The following is a 17,206-nucleotide window of genomic DNA, read 5'->3' on the forward strand; positions in this document are numbered from 1 at the left end:
CGAGTTTAAATGACGATTACTGCCTACTTTTTTCAAACTTTCGTGATTGCTATCAAAACAAACAAAACTTCCGGCTTGATTACATCAGCATTCGAAAGAGGGCGCGCGCGTCTTTTGACAACCTTGGCAGATGTCGGTCACTTTAATTTCCGCTGTACATTTTACTTCCGTCCTACGATGTCTTGCACAGGTCTCAACAAATTCTCATTTACGGCCATTGCTTTGACATATGGACTGATATTACAGAGCATATTTCAAACACTCAGAACTTGCTATAGCAGCGACAAAATAGCGATCAAAAATACATTCCGATATTTAATGAAATGAGAAATAGAATTTTAATTAGAAAAAAATTTGCCTTCAGTTCTGCTTTGATACATGAAAAGATGCCATAATATTGGGTTTTTCTGGCGAAGATTACTTTTATTTGTGCTTTGTTTTTTTAATAGAAAAACATTTTATTGAGAGCGGCACGGTGGTGTAGTGGTTAGCGCTGTCGCCTCACAGCAAGAAGGTCCGGGTTCGAGCCCCGTGGCCGGCGAGGGCCTTTCTGTGTGGAGTTTGCATGTTCTCCCCGTGTCCGCGTGGGTTTCCTCCGGGTGCTCCGGTTTCCCCCACAGTCCAAAGACATGCAGGTTAGGTTAACTGGTGACTCTAAATTGAGCGTAGGTGTGAATGTGAGTGTGAATGGTTGTCTGTGTCTATGTGTCAGCCCTGTGATGACCTGGCGACTTGTCCAGGGTGTACCCCGCCTTTCGCCCGTAGTCAGCTGGGATAGGCTCCAGCTTGCCTGCGACCCTGTAGAACAGGATAAAGCGGCTAGAGATAATGAGATGAGATTTTAAAACAAAGATTTTGCTCTTACTTCGCGCTCTTTATCTTCCTCTGACTGCTGTTTGACTTTATCATGACCTAATTTCAGTGTTGGAGCCCAGTCTGTATTGTCGTCGTTGAAAAGCCCGCTAAGACTCCCTGTTAAACGTCTCCTCGCATCGTTTTTTCATTAATTGTGCGGTGGTCTCTAGTATGAATGAATGCCCTGTGAGCCGGTTTTGGTGAAAAAGAAAATGCTGTGGTTCTCCTGTTTCAGGCTGTTCTAGTTTGGTGGAGGAGTGGGTGGCGGGAGAACTACAGGATTTCAGCTCTTACTCATTAATATTCATGACATGTAAACGTGTTACCTCTGATTGGCTAACAGCACTGTGACGCTACCTCCAGTGGGTCAGAACAAGCGGATATGGGTGTCTTTGTAAAAACTGTTCTGATTGGCTATTATGGTCTCGACATCGATGTTTTGACCAATAACAATGTAGATAACACGAATTTTACATCACATTCAACGAGATTTAAACGAGACTAAAGATGGCGACTTACAAATAATGTGTAAACATCGTTGGAGTTAATAAAGTTTGAACAGCATGAAGGAACATACCCCAACCCCCTGAAATTAATTTAAAAAAATTCTCAACGGATTTGGCATAATATTAAAAGGTCGTTTTTTTTATTCGGAAAAAGCGGAAATCCGCCGAAAAGCGGAAAACTCTCATCCCTGCCTAGCTTGTGGCCATGTCATGCATGCTAACGTGGAGAATATGAACATGCTATTTTGTAACAAAAACCTTCAAACAAAAAGTTCATGTTTTACTTACAGCTTGTGAGCTGGTGGTCGACAGATCCAGGTATTAAAAACAACCTCGAAGCAAAACCACTACTGAAGGCACCGAGGTTTGAAAACTCACTGTGGTCGAAATGATCAGAACACAGTACTAACGCTGCATTATACTTCGCTGGTGGTGTTCCAAAGATAAATTCCAAACATTTCTTCTTCACCACTTCTATCTTGCAACGTTGCTCCGCTTAGGTTTCGTTTCTGTCGGCGGCCCCAGCCCGACTTTGAACGCTCGTAACTCGTGCAGGGGAGGTCCCAGCCTCCCCAAACATGCAACGTTGATGTGTTATTGCCACAAATAACACAGGCACGAACTTGTTCAGACATGTTTTCAGCTTGCTGTTAGGTCCTCTTCGTTAGCTACTGACGAGATGGGCTCTGCTATCTCTCCTCGCGCTTAAATTCGAACTTTCTTCCCATGGGCGGTCGCAAGCCAAGGTGGGCGAGGCCATGAATACTAATTTTCGAAGTGACGCAACTTCGTATGGCTTTTTCTGATCCACTCGTTTTTCTGACTATTTTCTTTCATAAGCTAATACAGGGAATGGGGGTAGAATTACATTTTCACATGCAGCATGCATATGCAACTCGGAGTGAACTATGGTATTTCAAAAAGAGCCAGTATTAAACGTTTTTGGCGGAAGGGCACCTTTAAAGACGCACACACACTGTTTTCAATGTGGCGGCAATTGAGTGAAAAGTAAACAAAGAAACAGCTGGGGACTTTAGTGCTCCGGGGCTTAAAAAAAAAAAAAAAAGCATCATAAAATAACGAAACATAGCAAGAAAAGTACTTGGAAAGTACACTGAGGACAGCTAAGAGAGAGAGAAGCCTTTCACGAAGTGATCGCTGCAAACTCGAGCATGCTTCGATTCAACTCCCTTCGATTTCACTGAGAGGTTCAAAAGCCACCTTTCTCTACGCCTTTTTGTGAAATCCTATGTTCGTTCACCCTTTTTTATGAGTTCATGAGGAACCCTGAAGAAACTTTTATCAGTTTCACGGTTTGATCGATTTGAACAGCCTAAAACAACACAAGCGTAAGGTATTTCTCATGCGAGTAATGCACCTTCTCTGTACAAACACTGTCAGACCATATGGCCCTTTTCCACTACCCTTTTTCAGCTCACTTCAGCTCGCTTCAGCCCGACACGGCTCGCGTTTCGACTACCAAAGAACAGCACGACTCAGCTCGCTTCAGCCCTGCTTAGCCCCTAAAACTCGCACCATTTTGGAGTGGGGCTGAAGCGAGCCGAGTGAGGCTGGGGGCGTGAGCAGACACTCCCCTGTGCACTGATTGATGAGGAGGAGTGTCCTCACATGCCCACACGCCCCGCGAGCACGCTGGGATCTGTAAACACCGTAAACCCGGAAGAAGAATAATTACGAATTACGAGAATTTCTGAAGCCTTATGCGCCTCGCCTCATCTATACGCTCTTGCCAGTATCTGTTGGCGTTGTCGGTGACAACAAGCCACAGAACCAAGACCAGCAACACTAACGACTCCATGTCCTCCATGTTTATTGTTTACTATTCAGGTCGTGAGACTACCGCTTAAAAGATCACTGATGTCACTGTTTGCGCTGCTTAACGACATCACGTGACGTCCACCCACTTTCGCTAACTCCACCCAATGTGTCCACCCACTTCCAGCCAGCACGGTTCAGCGCGGTTGTAGTCGAAATGCAACTTCAATAGCCCTGCTCAGCTCGACTCAGCCCAACTCAGCACCGCACGGCTCAGCCCAACTCAGCACCGCACGGCTCAGCCCAACTCAGCCGCGTTTGTAGTGGAAAAGCGGCAATAGTTAGAGGGGACTGGTTAGGAAACCCGGCAAACTTCAAAGGACTGTCCTATTGTTTCATATTTGAGGTTGAACTGTACCGTGACGTCATCACGAGAGTGCACACTTTAACCCGGCAACAACAAACATGGTTGACGGATCTGACGACTACTTCTTGTTTGTGGATGATTTTGATGCCATCTTAGATATTTTATTGGAAAATTAAGAAATAGAGGAGCACTTTACGACCTCAGTTAATGATGCAAGTATGAAATTTGTGAATTTGCGTGAAAGTTGAGCCGCGCGACTGCCCAGACTAAACTTGACTAAACTTGAACTTGATCTCTTGTGGTCTAGATATCAACCAAAAATACAAGTTCATGCCGAAGATCAAGTTTTGTTTTTTAAACATTTGCACCCGAACTCTCGTTTTCATGTAGTTTTAGATCAGAAGCTTTGTTTGAACATCTTTAGTTGTTTTGTTGTAGCCATTCTTTAATGCATTGGTCTCTCTTCAAGGGATTTCAAACTCATGACTCATTGACAGAGTTCAGGCAATGTTTTGTAGTAGCCAGTGTCTGATGATTTAACAACCTCTTGAACAACAGGACGTTCTGGTCTTGGTGCACGTTCTGGCTTGTTAGAGGTTTCATGGCTTCTCTTAGGCATTTTCAGCTTAGGCACAGCACCAAATATGGGTTTCTTTTTTGCTAGTTTTTCGGAGTGAACTACAAAAAAGCAAAAGAAAAAAACAATCAAGACAAAGGAATATTTTGAGAAAACAGTTCAAAAGAAAGAAAAAATTTAAGTAAAGGGAAGCTCAACTAAAGCTTAGCGTTGTACGCAGGGGCGTCACTAGGAATTAAGGTTTACTGGGGCACTGCCCCCCCGACACACACACACACACACACACACACACACACAAAATGCCCCCCCGCACAATGCACTTTAACGTTCCTGTCCCCAACCTATGCAAAGTGGATAATTCTCATGCTCTCATGGATGAAGTTATGCGAGGAATAGGTCAACGAGACAGAAAACACATCCCAGTCCCCAAAAAATTTATTGTTGGCATTTGGGCTTTTAATGCATGCTGATGCTAAACGTGTCACCTCAACTCTCACGATTCACGAACTTAGCTGGTTAGTTATGACTGACTAGCACATAGCCTACAACCTTAATCTTACCTCTCTCACCCTCCTCCTCACCTGTCACTGTTTCCCTGCCCCGTCTCTGCTTCGTGAGAAGAATTGTCTGATATCCATCTGGAAAAGTAGTTTAATATCGTTTAATTCCATGTAGTTTAATGGGTTTGTTAGAATATGGATTGCTTAGTTTTGTTGCACTACCTTAACTCATCCAGAGCCCGTTCTCTGACTCATCCAAAGAGTAGACTCATCTCTCCAGTAGGCTAAATGGACTCATGGCACGCCGCACGCACGCTATGTTTACAGTGAGAATCTCCCAGACCAATCAGAAAATTAGTTAGAAAGAAGAGGCGATAGAAGTTTGAAACACACTCTGTCCTACAACTTACAGTAGATAAATGATCTGCCAAAGAAACTAGTTTATTACGAAAATCTTTCAACATTTTCTTACTGGGGCACAGCTGATTTTTACTGGGGCACGTGGCCCAATAATAAAGGCCTAGTGACGCCCCGGTTGTACGGTCTCACACCGATCAATAACAAACAATAACTGAATACTTGCATATTTCAACATCTTCAGGCGCAAAATGCTTCTCGCAGGTGTAGACTGTATCCCTTTCAATCTGTTCTCTAAAATCTTGGTCTAATTCTCTTGTCTTCTTCAGCTCACCAAGCCATTCCTCTCGCCATTTCTTATGAGCTTCATCGCTCGCCAACGGCAGCTTAAAAATGCCGATTCCTTTGGTTCTTCTGCAGGAACCACAACCAAAAACTGCACAATTTCGGCCTGCCATTTCTGGAAACTTGAATAAAGTATTGCCAAAGTAAAGAAATCTAGGAAAATATCGCTCGCTTGAAATACTACTCGCTCAGTTCTATCGGTCTATAAACTAGTGTGCACTCTCAGGGTCACGTGATCAAGTCCAACCCATAAAGAGTTATCCCTTTGAAGTTCGCCGGGTTTCCTAACCACGCCCCTCTATTATCTATGGTCAGACTACCGGATAAAGTTTTGAATAACTAATGAGGCGGATGTGACTTCGCGTCACGTGAAACCCAGGAATTTGTTTCTTTTAATCTTCAATTATTTCTTACCATTTTCTAAAACGCTTTGTTTTAATGAAATCATCGCCTTGTGCTTAATCTTGACCCAGCACGATGAAAAAGTTACAGATGCATTAAGGGAAACTATTCTGAAAAATCAGCTGTATTGCTTCATGATCCGAGATCCAGATGAACAGCATCAAAACATTTATAAACGAGACATCAGTTAAATAAAACTTGATATCAGGAAACATCCAGTGCATGGTGTTAGTGGGGTTCACAAACATACCGGAATGAAAACCTTCCGTGATTTGGGAGTTTCCTCGCTCCGACAGTCTCGTTCAGCTCCCGAGTGCTTGGGTATGTTGAGAGGTAAAGGCCGAACAACACTTCTGTGTTTTCCAGGCTTTGGAATGTCGCTGGTTTCAGATGATGAACAGTGTCGATTGTTATAATCTTCTATAACCGAAGACCATCCCGCAGACCATGGAAATATCGCTGGGTCACGGTTTAAGTACGTCTTTTTCCCACCAGAGAAATGTAAGCTACAAACACTCGTCCATTTCGATTCAGTTCGGAGGTTTTCATTGTGGATTAAACTTATCCATTTCTTTCTTCTGTTCTCCTCGACTGGCAGCTGATAAAAGCTCAAATTAGGAGTTCTCTTTTGCCGCTTTTCCATTACCAACGCGGCTGAGTTGGGCTGAGCCGTGCCATGCTGAGTTGGGCTGAGTGGGGCTGTTGGAGTTGCATTTCGACTACAACCACGCTGAACCGTGCTGGCTGGAAGTGGGTGGACACATTGGGTGGAGTTAGCGAAAGTGGGTGGACGTCAGGTGATGTCGTTAAGCAGCGCAAACAGTGACATCAGTGATCTTTTAAGCGGTAGTCTCACGACCCGAATAGTAAACAATAAACATGGAGGACATGGAGTCGTTAGTGTTGCTGGTCTTGGTTCTGTGGCTTGTTGTCACCGACAACGCCAACAGATACTGGCAAGAGCGTATAGATGAGGCGAGGCGCATAAGGCTTCAGAAATTCTCGTAATTCGTAATTCTTCTTCTTCCGGGTTTGCGGTGTTTACAGATCCCAGCGCGCTCGCGGGGCGTGTGTGGGCATGTGAGGACACTCCTCCTCACCAATCAGTGCACAGGGGAGTGTCTGCTCACGCCCCCAGCCTCACTCGGCACGGTTTGGCTCGCTTCAGCCCCACTCCAAAACGGTGCGAGTTTTAGGGGCTAAGCAGGGCTGAAGCGAGCTGAGTCGTGCTGGTTTTTGGTAGTCGAAACGCGAGCCATGTCGGGCTGAAGTGAGCTGAAGCGAGCTGAAAAAGGGTAGTGGAAAAGGGCCATTTGTTGTGGAGACACAATAAGGCACACAGCAGTTCACTTTAGGCATGGTTAAAACCGGTTACACAGAACTACGCAGCGTTTAACAAAGGCGAAAGTAAAGAATATGGCGAAGCTAACCCCGGATATCGCCCATAATACATTACGGTAAACAAGCGATGACGTGGTCAGGGGGTTAGGGCACTGAGCTCTATAAAATATGGAGAGCAAGCTATAGACATCCTATTATTACGTAGACGGAGCATCCAACGTAAATTCTAAAAGCGCTGACGAGACGCGGGGCCACCATCTTGGAGTGGTGATATGCCGCACTCAGTGTAATGCGCTGGCTCGCATTTTTTTGTCATACATGTAGCTAATGTAGGTATCATGCCACCATCTTGTGTCTAAGAACTACAACTCCCAGCCAACTTCCGCGTTGACTACGTCACGCCTGGGCGGGATCACTTACATCACATCTTTCAGCATTCCAAGAAAAAGAGTTGGAACCCAGCCATCTTCGCTCTTTCGCGTCGGACTCCAAGCGAGACTGACCAGAAGAACAGTACTCACCATCAGACGTCTAAACCGCGCGTTTTCTTCTCTATCTAACCCTGATCAAGTTAGATTTCGGAAACACACGATCATCAACTCAAGCGAGTTATTAAACTGGTTTGCAAGTATTATTTTTCTTTTAAAGCATACGCAACTGCGAGCGAAAGCAGTTTCTTTCTTTTAAATCCGTGCACGGTACTGAACAAAGACTGTTCATCTCATCAACTACGAAGATCTCCAGAGAAAACTTCTCTCTTCCTCACCGAAGCGCAAACTTCCTCTCCGAGATCCACTTCTCTAGTAAGACTGTGCTTCCTACAAAAGGCGAGACTTTTGCAGTAAGAAAGGCATTGGGCAGAAGTTTAAGTCTTAGGAATTAGTTATTCACTTAATGTGAAGTTATATGAAGTTAAATGAAGTGTACACTGAATTTTGGTTCTCTATCATTTGTTTGTTGATTTAAAATTGGTTAATCCATAAGTTTGTGCATGTCTCTCTCATTCCTTACTAAAACCCTCAATTTCATTCTTATTATACATTTTGATCTTATTAAGATTTCAGTGAGTTTGATAATGTTATGAGTGTGGAATTCCTTTGTTACTTAGAAAACACGTGCTCACTAAATCATGAGGATTCACCTCCTCCAAGATTGCAGATAACAAACACACTTTAGCTAGGCCATAGGGCCTTCCCCCCACGCGCGCGCACACACACACACACCAAGATTGCAGATAAACATTCCACACACACCCTGGCTCGTCCTTGCATGGACACATTCCAACTTCAAGAGAGACCCAAGGTGTCTCTCCCTCTCTTACACACACACACACACACACACACACACACACACACACACACCACTGTATATATTCCAACTGATTATCCATTTTTGATCTTTGTATAATAAATTCATTTATTATCAAAGCTGTGTGTATTCATCTGCTGTTCTAATACTTTTGAGGTGGCCCAATCGCAAAGAATTCAAGGAAAGGTGTAGATAATTTGTAATATGGTAAGTGATCAATAATAATTTGGAAGATACCATTTTAGCTGTCTGGTAATTTACCCAGGATCAATGGTATGATTCACTAAATGATTCACTAAATGATTCATTGAACGATTCACTAAATGATTCACTTCAAACAATTCAAATGAGACTGATTCTATGGTATGATTCAATTCAAATGAGTCAAATCAAACGATTCAATAGGATTGATTCATTTTAACTATTAACCTTCAAATTTAATGAGACTGATTTCATGTAATTATTAAAGATTGATCACTTATCCAATCCTAAATACACAATCATTAATTACACCTACACTATGATGAAGGATAGCAGTGGGATTATTATTCATAGTTGGCTTCACGTTAATAGAATATCCTGATATTAAGTGAACAGACGTCGGAGATTGTTGAAGTTGAGGAAACGGTGATTAATATCCTACAAAAAATGTGTGAATACTAAATACATTAGATATAAACAGCTTAACGTTTTTCTATCGGCTACAACCACCAATCTGTTGCAATGGATAGGGTAAATTCAGGTAAAGTGGGACACTTTTTGAAATAAAATGCGGTTTTAACAATCTAAATCCATTATAATGATTCAAATGTGTGTATCTTTTCTTTAAATAGATTGTTAAGAACATATCAAAGGGGAAATTAATCTAGTCAGTGAATTTATAAGAGCCTTTTACATCCTTCAACACAATCTGACACCCCCTTCAGCAAAGCTGATGTATTCAGGTTGAGTGGGGCACTTTGTTTGGTATGTAGGTCAATGTGTGATGACCATATATTGACCACAAACATTTTTTTTTGTTGTAAAGCATATCAAAACATTTATTTATAACAAATTAATGTCAAACATAGGAGACGCAGGCAAGGAATAGCTATGGTCCTAGAAGAAAGAGGGATGAACATGGTATGAATAATTTTTCACTTCACAAATATCACCTTGACACCACTAGTTTATGGCTCACATCCACATTCTTTCTAGTAGTCATCACATATAAAAACAAGTTATTTTTGAGTGTGCCAAATGAGTTGCGGCAAAACAAGTGAGATTTTAATATGTCCAGAAACATTAAGATATGACATTTAAATTAGAAATACTCACATCATTAGGCTGAGGTTGTGGGTGTGAGGTTGCCATTTCTGGGGAATCTTCAGAGGCCACATACAGGCTTTCTTCAGCTCTTCTGGCGGTAGATGTAGCCCTGCCCTTCACCAACTGAATTGAAGAAACATCATGAATAATACAATATATAAAAGGATAGGTTTGTTTGACAATATAATGTTTATATGTATGAATGCTAAGAGCCTTATGGTGATGCATCTACTTTTTGGAGGTGAACCGGGAAGCTGAAAAGGGATGGAATAGCTCCATGATGTAGTCGGACAATCTGACCCGTCCGATCAAAATCAGCCTGCTTAAAATGTTGACTGCAGACTATTGAATGGTCACTTGCAGTAAATCCTTCTCTCCTCAAAGCCACTTCCCACTTCTTCCTCAAGTCTTTGTCCTTGGGAAACCTTCAAAAGTGTCAAGAGATTGATGACGATGTAAGTGCTAGTTCATTGTGCTGTGGTTTAGTAAAAACAAAGTTGTGGTGTTACGTGGTAGTAAACTCAAACTCCCATGATGCTGTGCATATCAGGCACGCGCATCGTATTCCATGATTTAACTAAGTGACCGTTCTAAATCAGTTGGTTGACGTTACCTTACCGCAGCGACTTTGTATCTTTTTAACTGTCAAACAATAACCGTTTATTGCAACACGCCTCATCTGTTATAAATAGTTGTGTATGAGGAACAATTTGTTCACTCACTCCTCTCGAAAAGATCATGGAATGAGATGGCGAAGTGTAATCTTGTAGCATTTCCTCTACTGTTATTTACAGGTTACTTTAACCGACAAACTTTTTTTTTTGAAACCAAGAAAAATTTGACAGGTTAAAGGACATGGGACATGAAACATAAATGCATGCTATATCAGTTTCTTTCCATTAAAAATATGAAATAATTGCATCAACAAATACAAAATTATCTATTAAATTCAGCAAAATCGTTATATTCGTGATGATTATATGGCATTTCTGCTCGAGCTCCGATATGCATATTTTACAACCGGAAGAGCCGCTGTCACGTGATCATACGTCACAAAAACTTTCGGGTACAGCACAAGCGGGTAGATGAATATGGAGAAGTGTGAATCGTGATGATGACGAATGTGACAAAATAGTTTTTGTGTCTTGGATGACAAGAAAATTGTTTCGTTTTTAGAGTGTTTAACGTACATTGAACATCATGGTGTATTGCGACCTCCCAGTCAGTCAGACGCGCTGTTACTCCTGTTAGCAATGTAGCTAGGCTCAGCATGGCCAATGGTATTTTTTGGGGCTGTAGTTAGATGCGACCAAACTCTTCCACATTTTTCCTGTTTACATAGGTTTATATGACCAGTGACATGAAACAAGTTCAGTTACACAAATTGAAACGTGGCGATTTTCTATGCTATGGAAAGTCGGCACTATAATGACAGGCGTACTAACACCTTCTGCGCGCTTCGGCAGCGCATTGATACCTTCACTCGGAGTTGTACCATTATTTTTTAGACAGGGCGGACGGACCAGGGCATTCGCCCGCCTGGCCGTGCCCGACGAGGAGCGCTCTCGGCCGGCTTGGGAGGCAGACGGCAGCCCCTCCTGGAAGTGTGGTTTTACCATGGGCCTCATGCGGTAAGGATTAGTATTATAATTTTGGGTGTAACAATTATTGATTATCATAATTCTGACTCGTTTCGCCATTTTGAATGTTTTCATCTCGGACTCTGGAAGCATTGTATCTCAATCAATCTCGAAAAATATCAGCAAAAAAAAAAAACTAGCTTGCAACGGACTTTAGCTAGATCTATGATGAACTTTCAATGTATGATACAAAAATAATACTTCTTTCAACAGATCATTAGCCTTTGAGCAGAATTGTTTTTAACTTACCAGGATGTGTTATCGAGCCGACCGCTTTCAGTTTCATGGGGATTGAATGAACTCTCACCCTCAGAATCATCTGACCCGTCAGAGTAAAGACAAGATCCATGTTCATGTGAATTTCCAGTTATCGGTTCGAATTGATAGGGTCTAACTTCACATCTCTGTGAAACATCGGGAATGTCACTGTCGATGGTGTCCATTTCGGTAACCTGTTTACATTAGATTCCCAAGCGCTGGCTCCTTGAAAAGTTTTTGTGACATCACGGGTCACGTGACCGCTTAGCTAATTAACGAATCATTGTTTTACGCTGATGTATAAAAAAGTTGAATAATGTGATGATTTTCACATTTTTGACACCCTGCAGTGATTTAGATGGCATTTCTTATGTCCTTTGTACATAATTATACCCAGAAAAAAAATCCATGTCCCATTTTTTTAATTTGACCTTTATTTAACCAGGAAGGTCCCATTGAGGTACAAAGACCTCTTCTTCCAGGGAGTCCTGGCCAAGACAGCATAAAAACAAACAAACAGAAGAGACACATGCACAAGGCTTACAGACAAACAGAGAATGCACATAGACACAAACAGAAGTGCAAGCAGACAGACAATCAACAGGAGCTAACAAACAAGGCAGACAACCAAGCACACAATAGACAATAGACAGGAATACAGTGCACCCCAACACTGAACAAAGATGATACAGCAGACATAATGAAGGTGAATTTAAAAACAATGACATTCTTCAATTAAAATTGTTTTTAAAAGATTCTTAAAAACCTCTATAGAAGGCACAGAGTCCAAGTTTCAGGTATTTTGAAGGTTATTCCAAGCATGTGGGGTATATGAGCTAAAGGAAGTTTTGCCTAGTTCAGTGCGTACAACTGGAATATTTAAGATTATTTTATTTCCTGACCTAGTGCTATAAGAACTGGTTTGGCGTGACAGACAGTTAATGTATGGTGGGAGTTTACCAACCAATGCCTTGGCAATAAAAATCAGGGAATGGCTTTTTCTCCTGAGTGATAGTGAAGTCCATTTAACCATTTCATACAGTGTACAGTGGTGTGTTCTCATTTTTGAGTTTGTAATAAAAGGTAAGGCTGCATGGTAAACTACATCCAACTTTTTTTAAAAAAAGAGGCGGGAGCATGCATGTATAATATGTCACCATAGTCTAAGATAGGTAAAAAAGTACTCTGGACCAATCTTAACCTGGCAGGAAAAGGAAAACACTTTTTAAAACGGAAATAAAAACCCAGCTTTGGTCTAAGTTTTTTAAGAAGATGGTCAATATGTGCTTCATAGTTCAATTTTTCATCAAGCCAAATTCCTAAATACTTGTAGGTTTTAACCCTTTCTAACAGGGTGCCATCAGCAGTGGTCACTTCAACATTTGATGATGAGCGGGAACGAGTGAAAACCATATATTTTGTTTTTTTAGCATTTAAAACCAGTCTGAGACTAAGCAAAGAAGCCTGCAAAACACTGAAGGCAGATTGAAGATCCTCAACCACTGTCCTTACAGAGGGGGCAGATGTGTATAAAACAGTATTGTCGGCATACAGGTGTACCTTCCCTGAGTCAAGGCCAACATACAGGTTATTAATATAAATAGTGAATAAGATAGGCCCCAAAATTGAACCTTGGGGCACACCCATTTTGACCTCTACTGAAGCAGAGCTACTACTGTCAAAAGCTACACATTGAGTTCTCCCAGATAAATAGTTTAAAAACCACTTCAGTGTTGTATCACTGAAACCAATATGCTGAAGACGTTGCAAAAGATCATCATGATTCACACAATCAAAAGCCTTAGAAAGGTCAACAAAAAGAGCAGCACAGGACTTCTTATTATCCAGGGCAGAAATTATGTCATTAGTGACTAACGTAGTGGCAGTGATAGTGCTATGATATTGTCTGAATCCTGATTGTGTGGATATTAAAATTCTATTCTCAGACAAATAATGTTTAACCTGCTCATTTACTAGAGACTCAAATATTTTAGCAGTTACTGACAATCTAGAAATGGGGCGATAGTTGTCAGGTATTGAGGGATCACCACCTTTCAGCAGTGGGAGAACCATGGCTGACTTCCAAGACCTAGGGATTTCCCCACTGGTGAGGCTAAGATTGAATATAGAAGCAATAGGACTGGCAATCACACTTGCTGCTGCCTTCAAAAAAATGGGCTCAATTTTATCTGCACCTGTAGATTTTCTAGTGTCTAGTTTAGACAAGGCTTGATACACTTGAAAGGGTGTAATAGCAGAAAAGTTAAAACGACTGGAAGAAATCACTCCTTGAGGCAAAGTGAGGTTTTCTAACACTGGAAGGTGAGATGTAACTTTTGCCGCTGCCATATTAAAATGGTCATTAAATGCATTGATAATACTATCTTTGCCTTTCATCTCCCCTTGAGCTGTTTTTAATACCTCAGGCAGTGTAGGTATTTCCACAGTCCCCTCTGTGGACTTAGCCAACTTCCAAAATTTACAGGGGTCATTTAGGTTTTCATTTAGCAATTGCAAATAGTGGTCATGTCCTTTAAAGACCCACTGACACAACTTTTTACACCACGTAATATGTATATTTATTGTTTTATTGCTGTATTGTGAAGTAAAATATCCAAAACTCAACTTGAATAAAGGGTCGTCTTTGTAGAAAATCAAGAATTTCAGAGCCGATTTTGTGTTTTTTGCCCCGGCTTCTACAAGCGCCATGAGCCATTTGCCCGTTTTTGCCGCTAGGGCGAGTGACGTCACATCAGTGTATGTCGTTCTGGATTGCATGAAAACAAAACATGGCTCATGTCGAAGACGATCACTTCTCTTGTTCTTCGTCAAGTTTCAGTGGCGAATATGCGGATATTTCTGATTCAGAGCATGAAGAAGAGTGTTATGAAGAATATCCAAAACTCTGCGTTTTACCGTATCAGTTTGAACCAACACAGTCGGCATCAATACAAAAATAAGAATAACAAAGAGACAAAAGAACATTTGAACAAGTTCATGGCATGTAGAAGTTGAAAACAATGTCTGCATGGTCTGTGACAAACCTCAGATTCAATATTTGGTATAACCTCCTCTGCATGATCTGGCACATGTACATTGGGTTCTCATCTCATCTCATTATCTCTAGCCGCTTTATCCTTCTACAGGGTCGCAGGCAAGCTGGAGCCTATCCCAGCTGACTACGGGTGAAAGGCGGGGTACACCCTGGACAAGTCGCCAGGTCATCACAGGGCTGACACATAGACACAGACAACCATTCACATTCACACCTACGGTCAATTTAGAGTCACCAGTTAACCTAACCTGCATGTCTTTGGACTGTGGGGGAAACCGGAGCACCCGGAGGAAACCCACGCGGACACGGGGAGAACATGCAAACTCCGCACAGAAAGGCCCTCGCCGGCCCCGGGGCTCGAACCCAGGACCTTCTTGCTGTGAGGCGACAGCGCTAACCACTACACCACCGTGCCGCCACGTTGGGTTCTGAGTCTTCTATTTCTTGGAGCGTCTAATTTGAAGAAAGTTGCATTATATTATAGTCTGTCAGTATTTCGATTTCTATAATAAGACACGGAGGAGGGGGTGATGAAAGGAATTTGTTGTAATTTTTTTTTCTTTTATGGTATAGGAAAAAACATGCCGGATGACATCTTATATCTATCACTCCACACATATATCATGTATATTATCCTAACTAAATATATGAAACAAGGTATTGGCCTTTCAGTTGTTGTACATTACTGGTATTAGCTGCTTTGGCCTATTGATAAGTAATATGCAATGGTATAAGACGCATTTGTGACGTTACAACAAATTTTAAACAACATACATGTGTTGAATAACAACACATAGCCACGTACCCTGGCTCGTTCTCTTTTCGCAAAGGCACCACCGGACTTTCTCTTTTTGACCGCCCCTTCGGGGGGTCTGCTGTCATCTGTTTCTCTTTTGACAGATTGATTCGGCCCGGGCCTGTCAAACAACGTCGGCACAGCTGACTCCTCCAACACCAGTGGATAAGTTGGATCAAACGTTCTTCGAGTTCTGGACGACAAAGTGAAACAGTGCTCCTCGAAATGTGCTGAACAGAGACGTGACCATTTTGTTGACTTCCAGTTCGCACGTGTTTTGGAAACGTTTCTTTCCCACTCTTTTGCTATTTCAGGGTGTTTTTTCCAAGGAAAGGAATGGAGTTTCACTCCTTCCGACGTGGTGTTAGAACACCCGTAAGCCACACATATAATCCCTTTTCGGTTAGACGCCATTTAACTTTTTCACGCAAGGAAATCACAACAAAACCACAGCTCAATATCACAAGACTTGTGAGAACTGAACCAACAGTGACTTGTAAACAAAAACGACACACTGATGTGACGTCACTTCCGGCATCTCTGAATGAACCCAGTTCATATCCAGGTCAATCTCCCTGCGCGAAATTTAAAATTACTTCTGATGTTTAAAACGGACAGTTAAACCAAGAATTAAAACCAGAATTTATCTTTGGAGTCATATATTGTTTGTTTAAAAATTAATACGAAATGACTGTCAGTGGGTCTTTAATACCTCAGGCAGTGTAGGTATTTCCACAGTCCCCTCGGTGGACTTAACCAACTTCCAAAATTTACAGGGGTCATTTAGGTTTTCATTTAGCAATTGCAAATAGTGGTCATGTCCTTTAACGCAGGTTAACAGCCCTACCCCTAACACAATCTAGACTGTACATTTATACCCGTTGGCGTTCACAATCATCATTTATTTCGACTTTATCATATTTAATTTCATTCATATCTATTATTGTCATACTCTTATGTATTAGACTAGTGCTACCTGATGACGATTTAAGTCTCTTAGCTCCTTCTCAGCTCTGGTAATATACTATTTTTAAAAAAAAACAACAAATAGTACGGTAATGTTAAATCTTACTTGTGAAAAGTAATCCCCCTGCTTCTGTTTGAAATGGTTCGCTCGTTTGAGCAGGAGTATGCTGAGCACCAGCCTGGCATCTTGTCTCTTGTCTTCTTCTTCAGTCGTGTAGTATGGTGCAGTAATAGACGTTACCTTGATATATATGAGTATCTCGCGCTTATCTCACCACTCCAAGATGGCGACCGTATTTCTCGCGTCAGAACAGCCAACGCTCCGTCACGTGGAGCGAGCAGGCTCGTCAGAGTGAAGCCGTCTGGCCGCCATCTTACCACTCCCATCGCATGTATTTGGCTTATGTGTTAAACCGTCGTATCTGATCAAATTTGCCCCAAGAAAAGTATCTCCTGACTTCCCCTCCTCTTATTTTCTCACCTTTACCCACATTCCTTACATATCTTTATAGCGCTTCCTTTCACTTATTGTTTTTTTCTTTTTCCAGTTCAGTCTGATCATTTTTTAAATGGCTTTTTTTACTACTATAATTATTTCAGTGCAGATTATTTCAGTTTTTCTCTTACACGGTGTATGTTTCTCTTTCATATATTTCTTCTTTCCTTTCTATCTATCTATTTATTATTATACCAACACAAAGGCTGTACAACACTTCCTTTCTATTTAGGACAGTTGTTGAAACAGGATTATTTTCTCATGTTCTCATCTCATCTCATTATCTCTAGCCGCTTTATCCTGTTCTACAGGGTCGCAGGCAAGCTGGAGCCTATCCCAGCTGACTACGGGCG

At 41.7% G+C, this 17,206-nt stretch overlaps 1 protein-coding gene across 1 annotated transcript in view; it reads right to left on the reverse strand.

Moving 5' to 3' along the window:
- Positions 1-16,871, reverse strand: part of LOC132894247 (uncharacterized) — a 42,478-nt gene extending 25,607 nt beyond the window's left edge. Inside the window, exons 1-3 of the mRNA XM_060933829.1 lie at positions 16,464-16,871; positions 9,875-10,067; positions 9,652-9,765 (exon numbers count right to left, since the gene is read on the reverse strand). Of these exons, the coding sequence (XP_060789812.1) occupies positions 9,652-9,765; positions 9,875-10,067; positions 16,464-16,543 (387 nt within the window). The 5' untranslated portion in view covers positions 16,544-16,871. The remainder of the gene's footprint in view (positions 1-9,651; positions 9,766-9,874; positions 10,068-16,463) is intronic.
- Between the last annotated feature and the right edge of the window lie 335 nt (positions 16,872-17,206).

This window comes from Neoarius graeffei, chromosome 11 (assembly GCF_027579695.1).
Source record: "Neoarius graeffei isolate fNeoGra1 chromosome 11, fNeoGra1.pri, whole genome shotgun sequence".
NCBI lineage: Eukaryota > Metazoa > Chordata > Actinopteri > Siluriformes > Ariidae > Neoarius > Neoarius graeffei.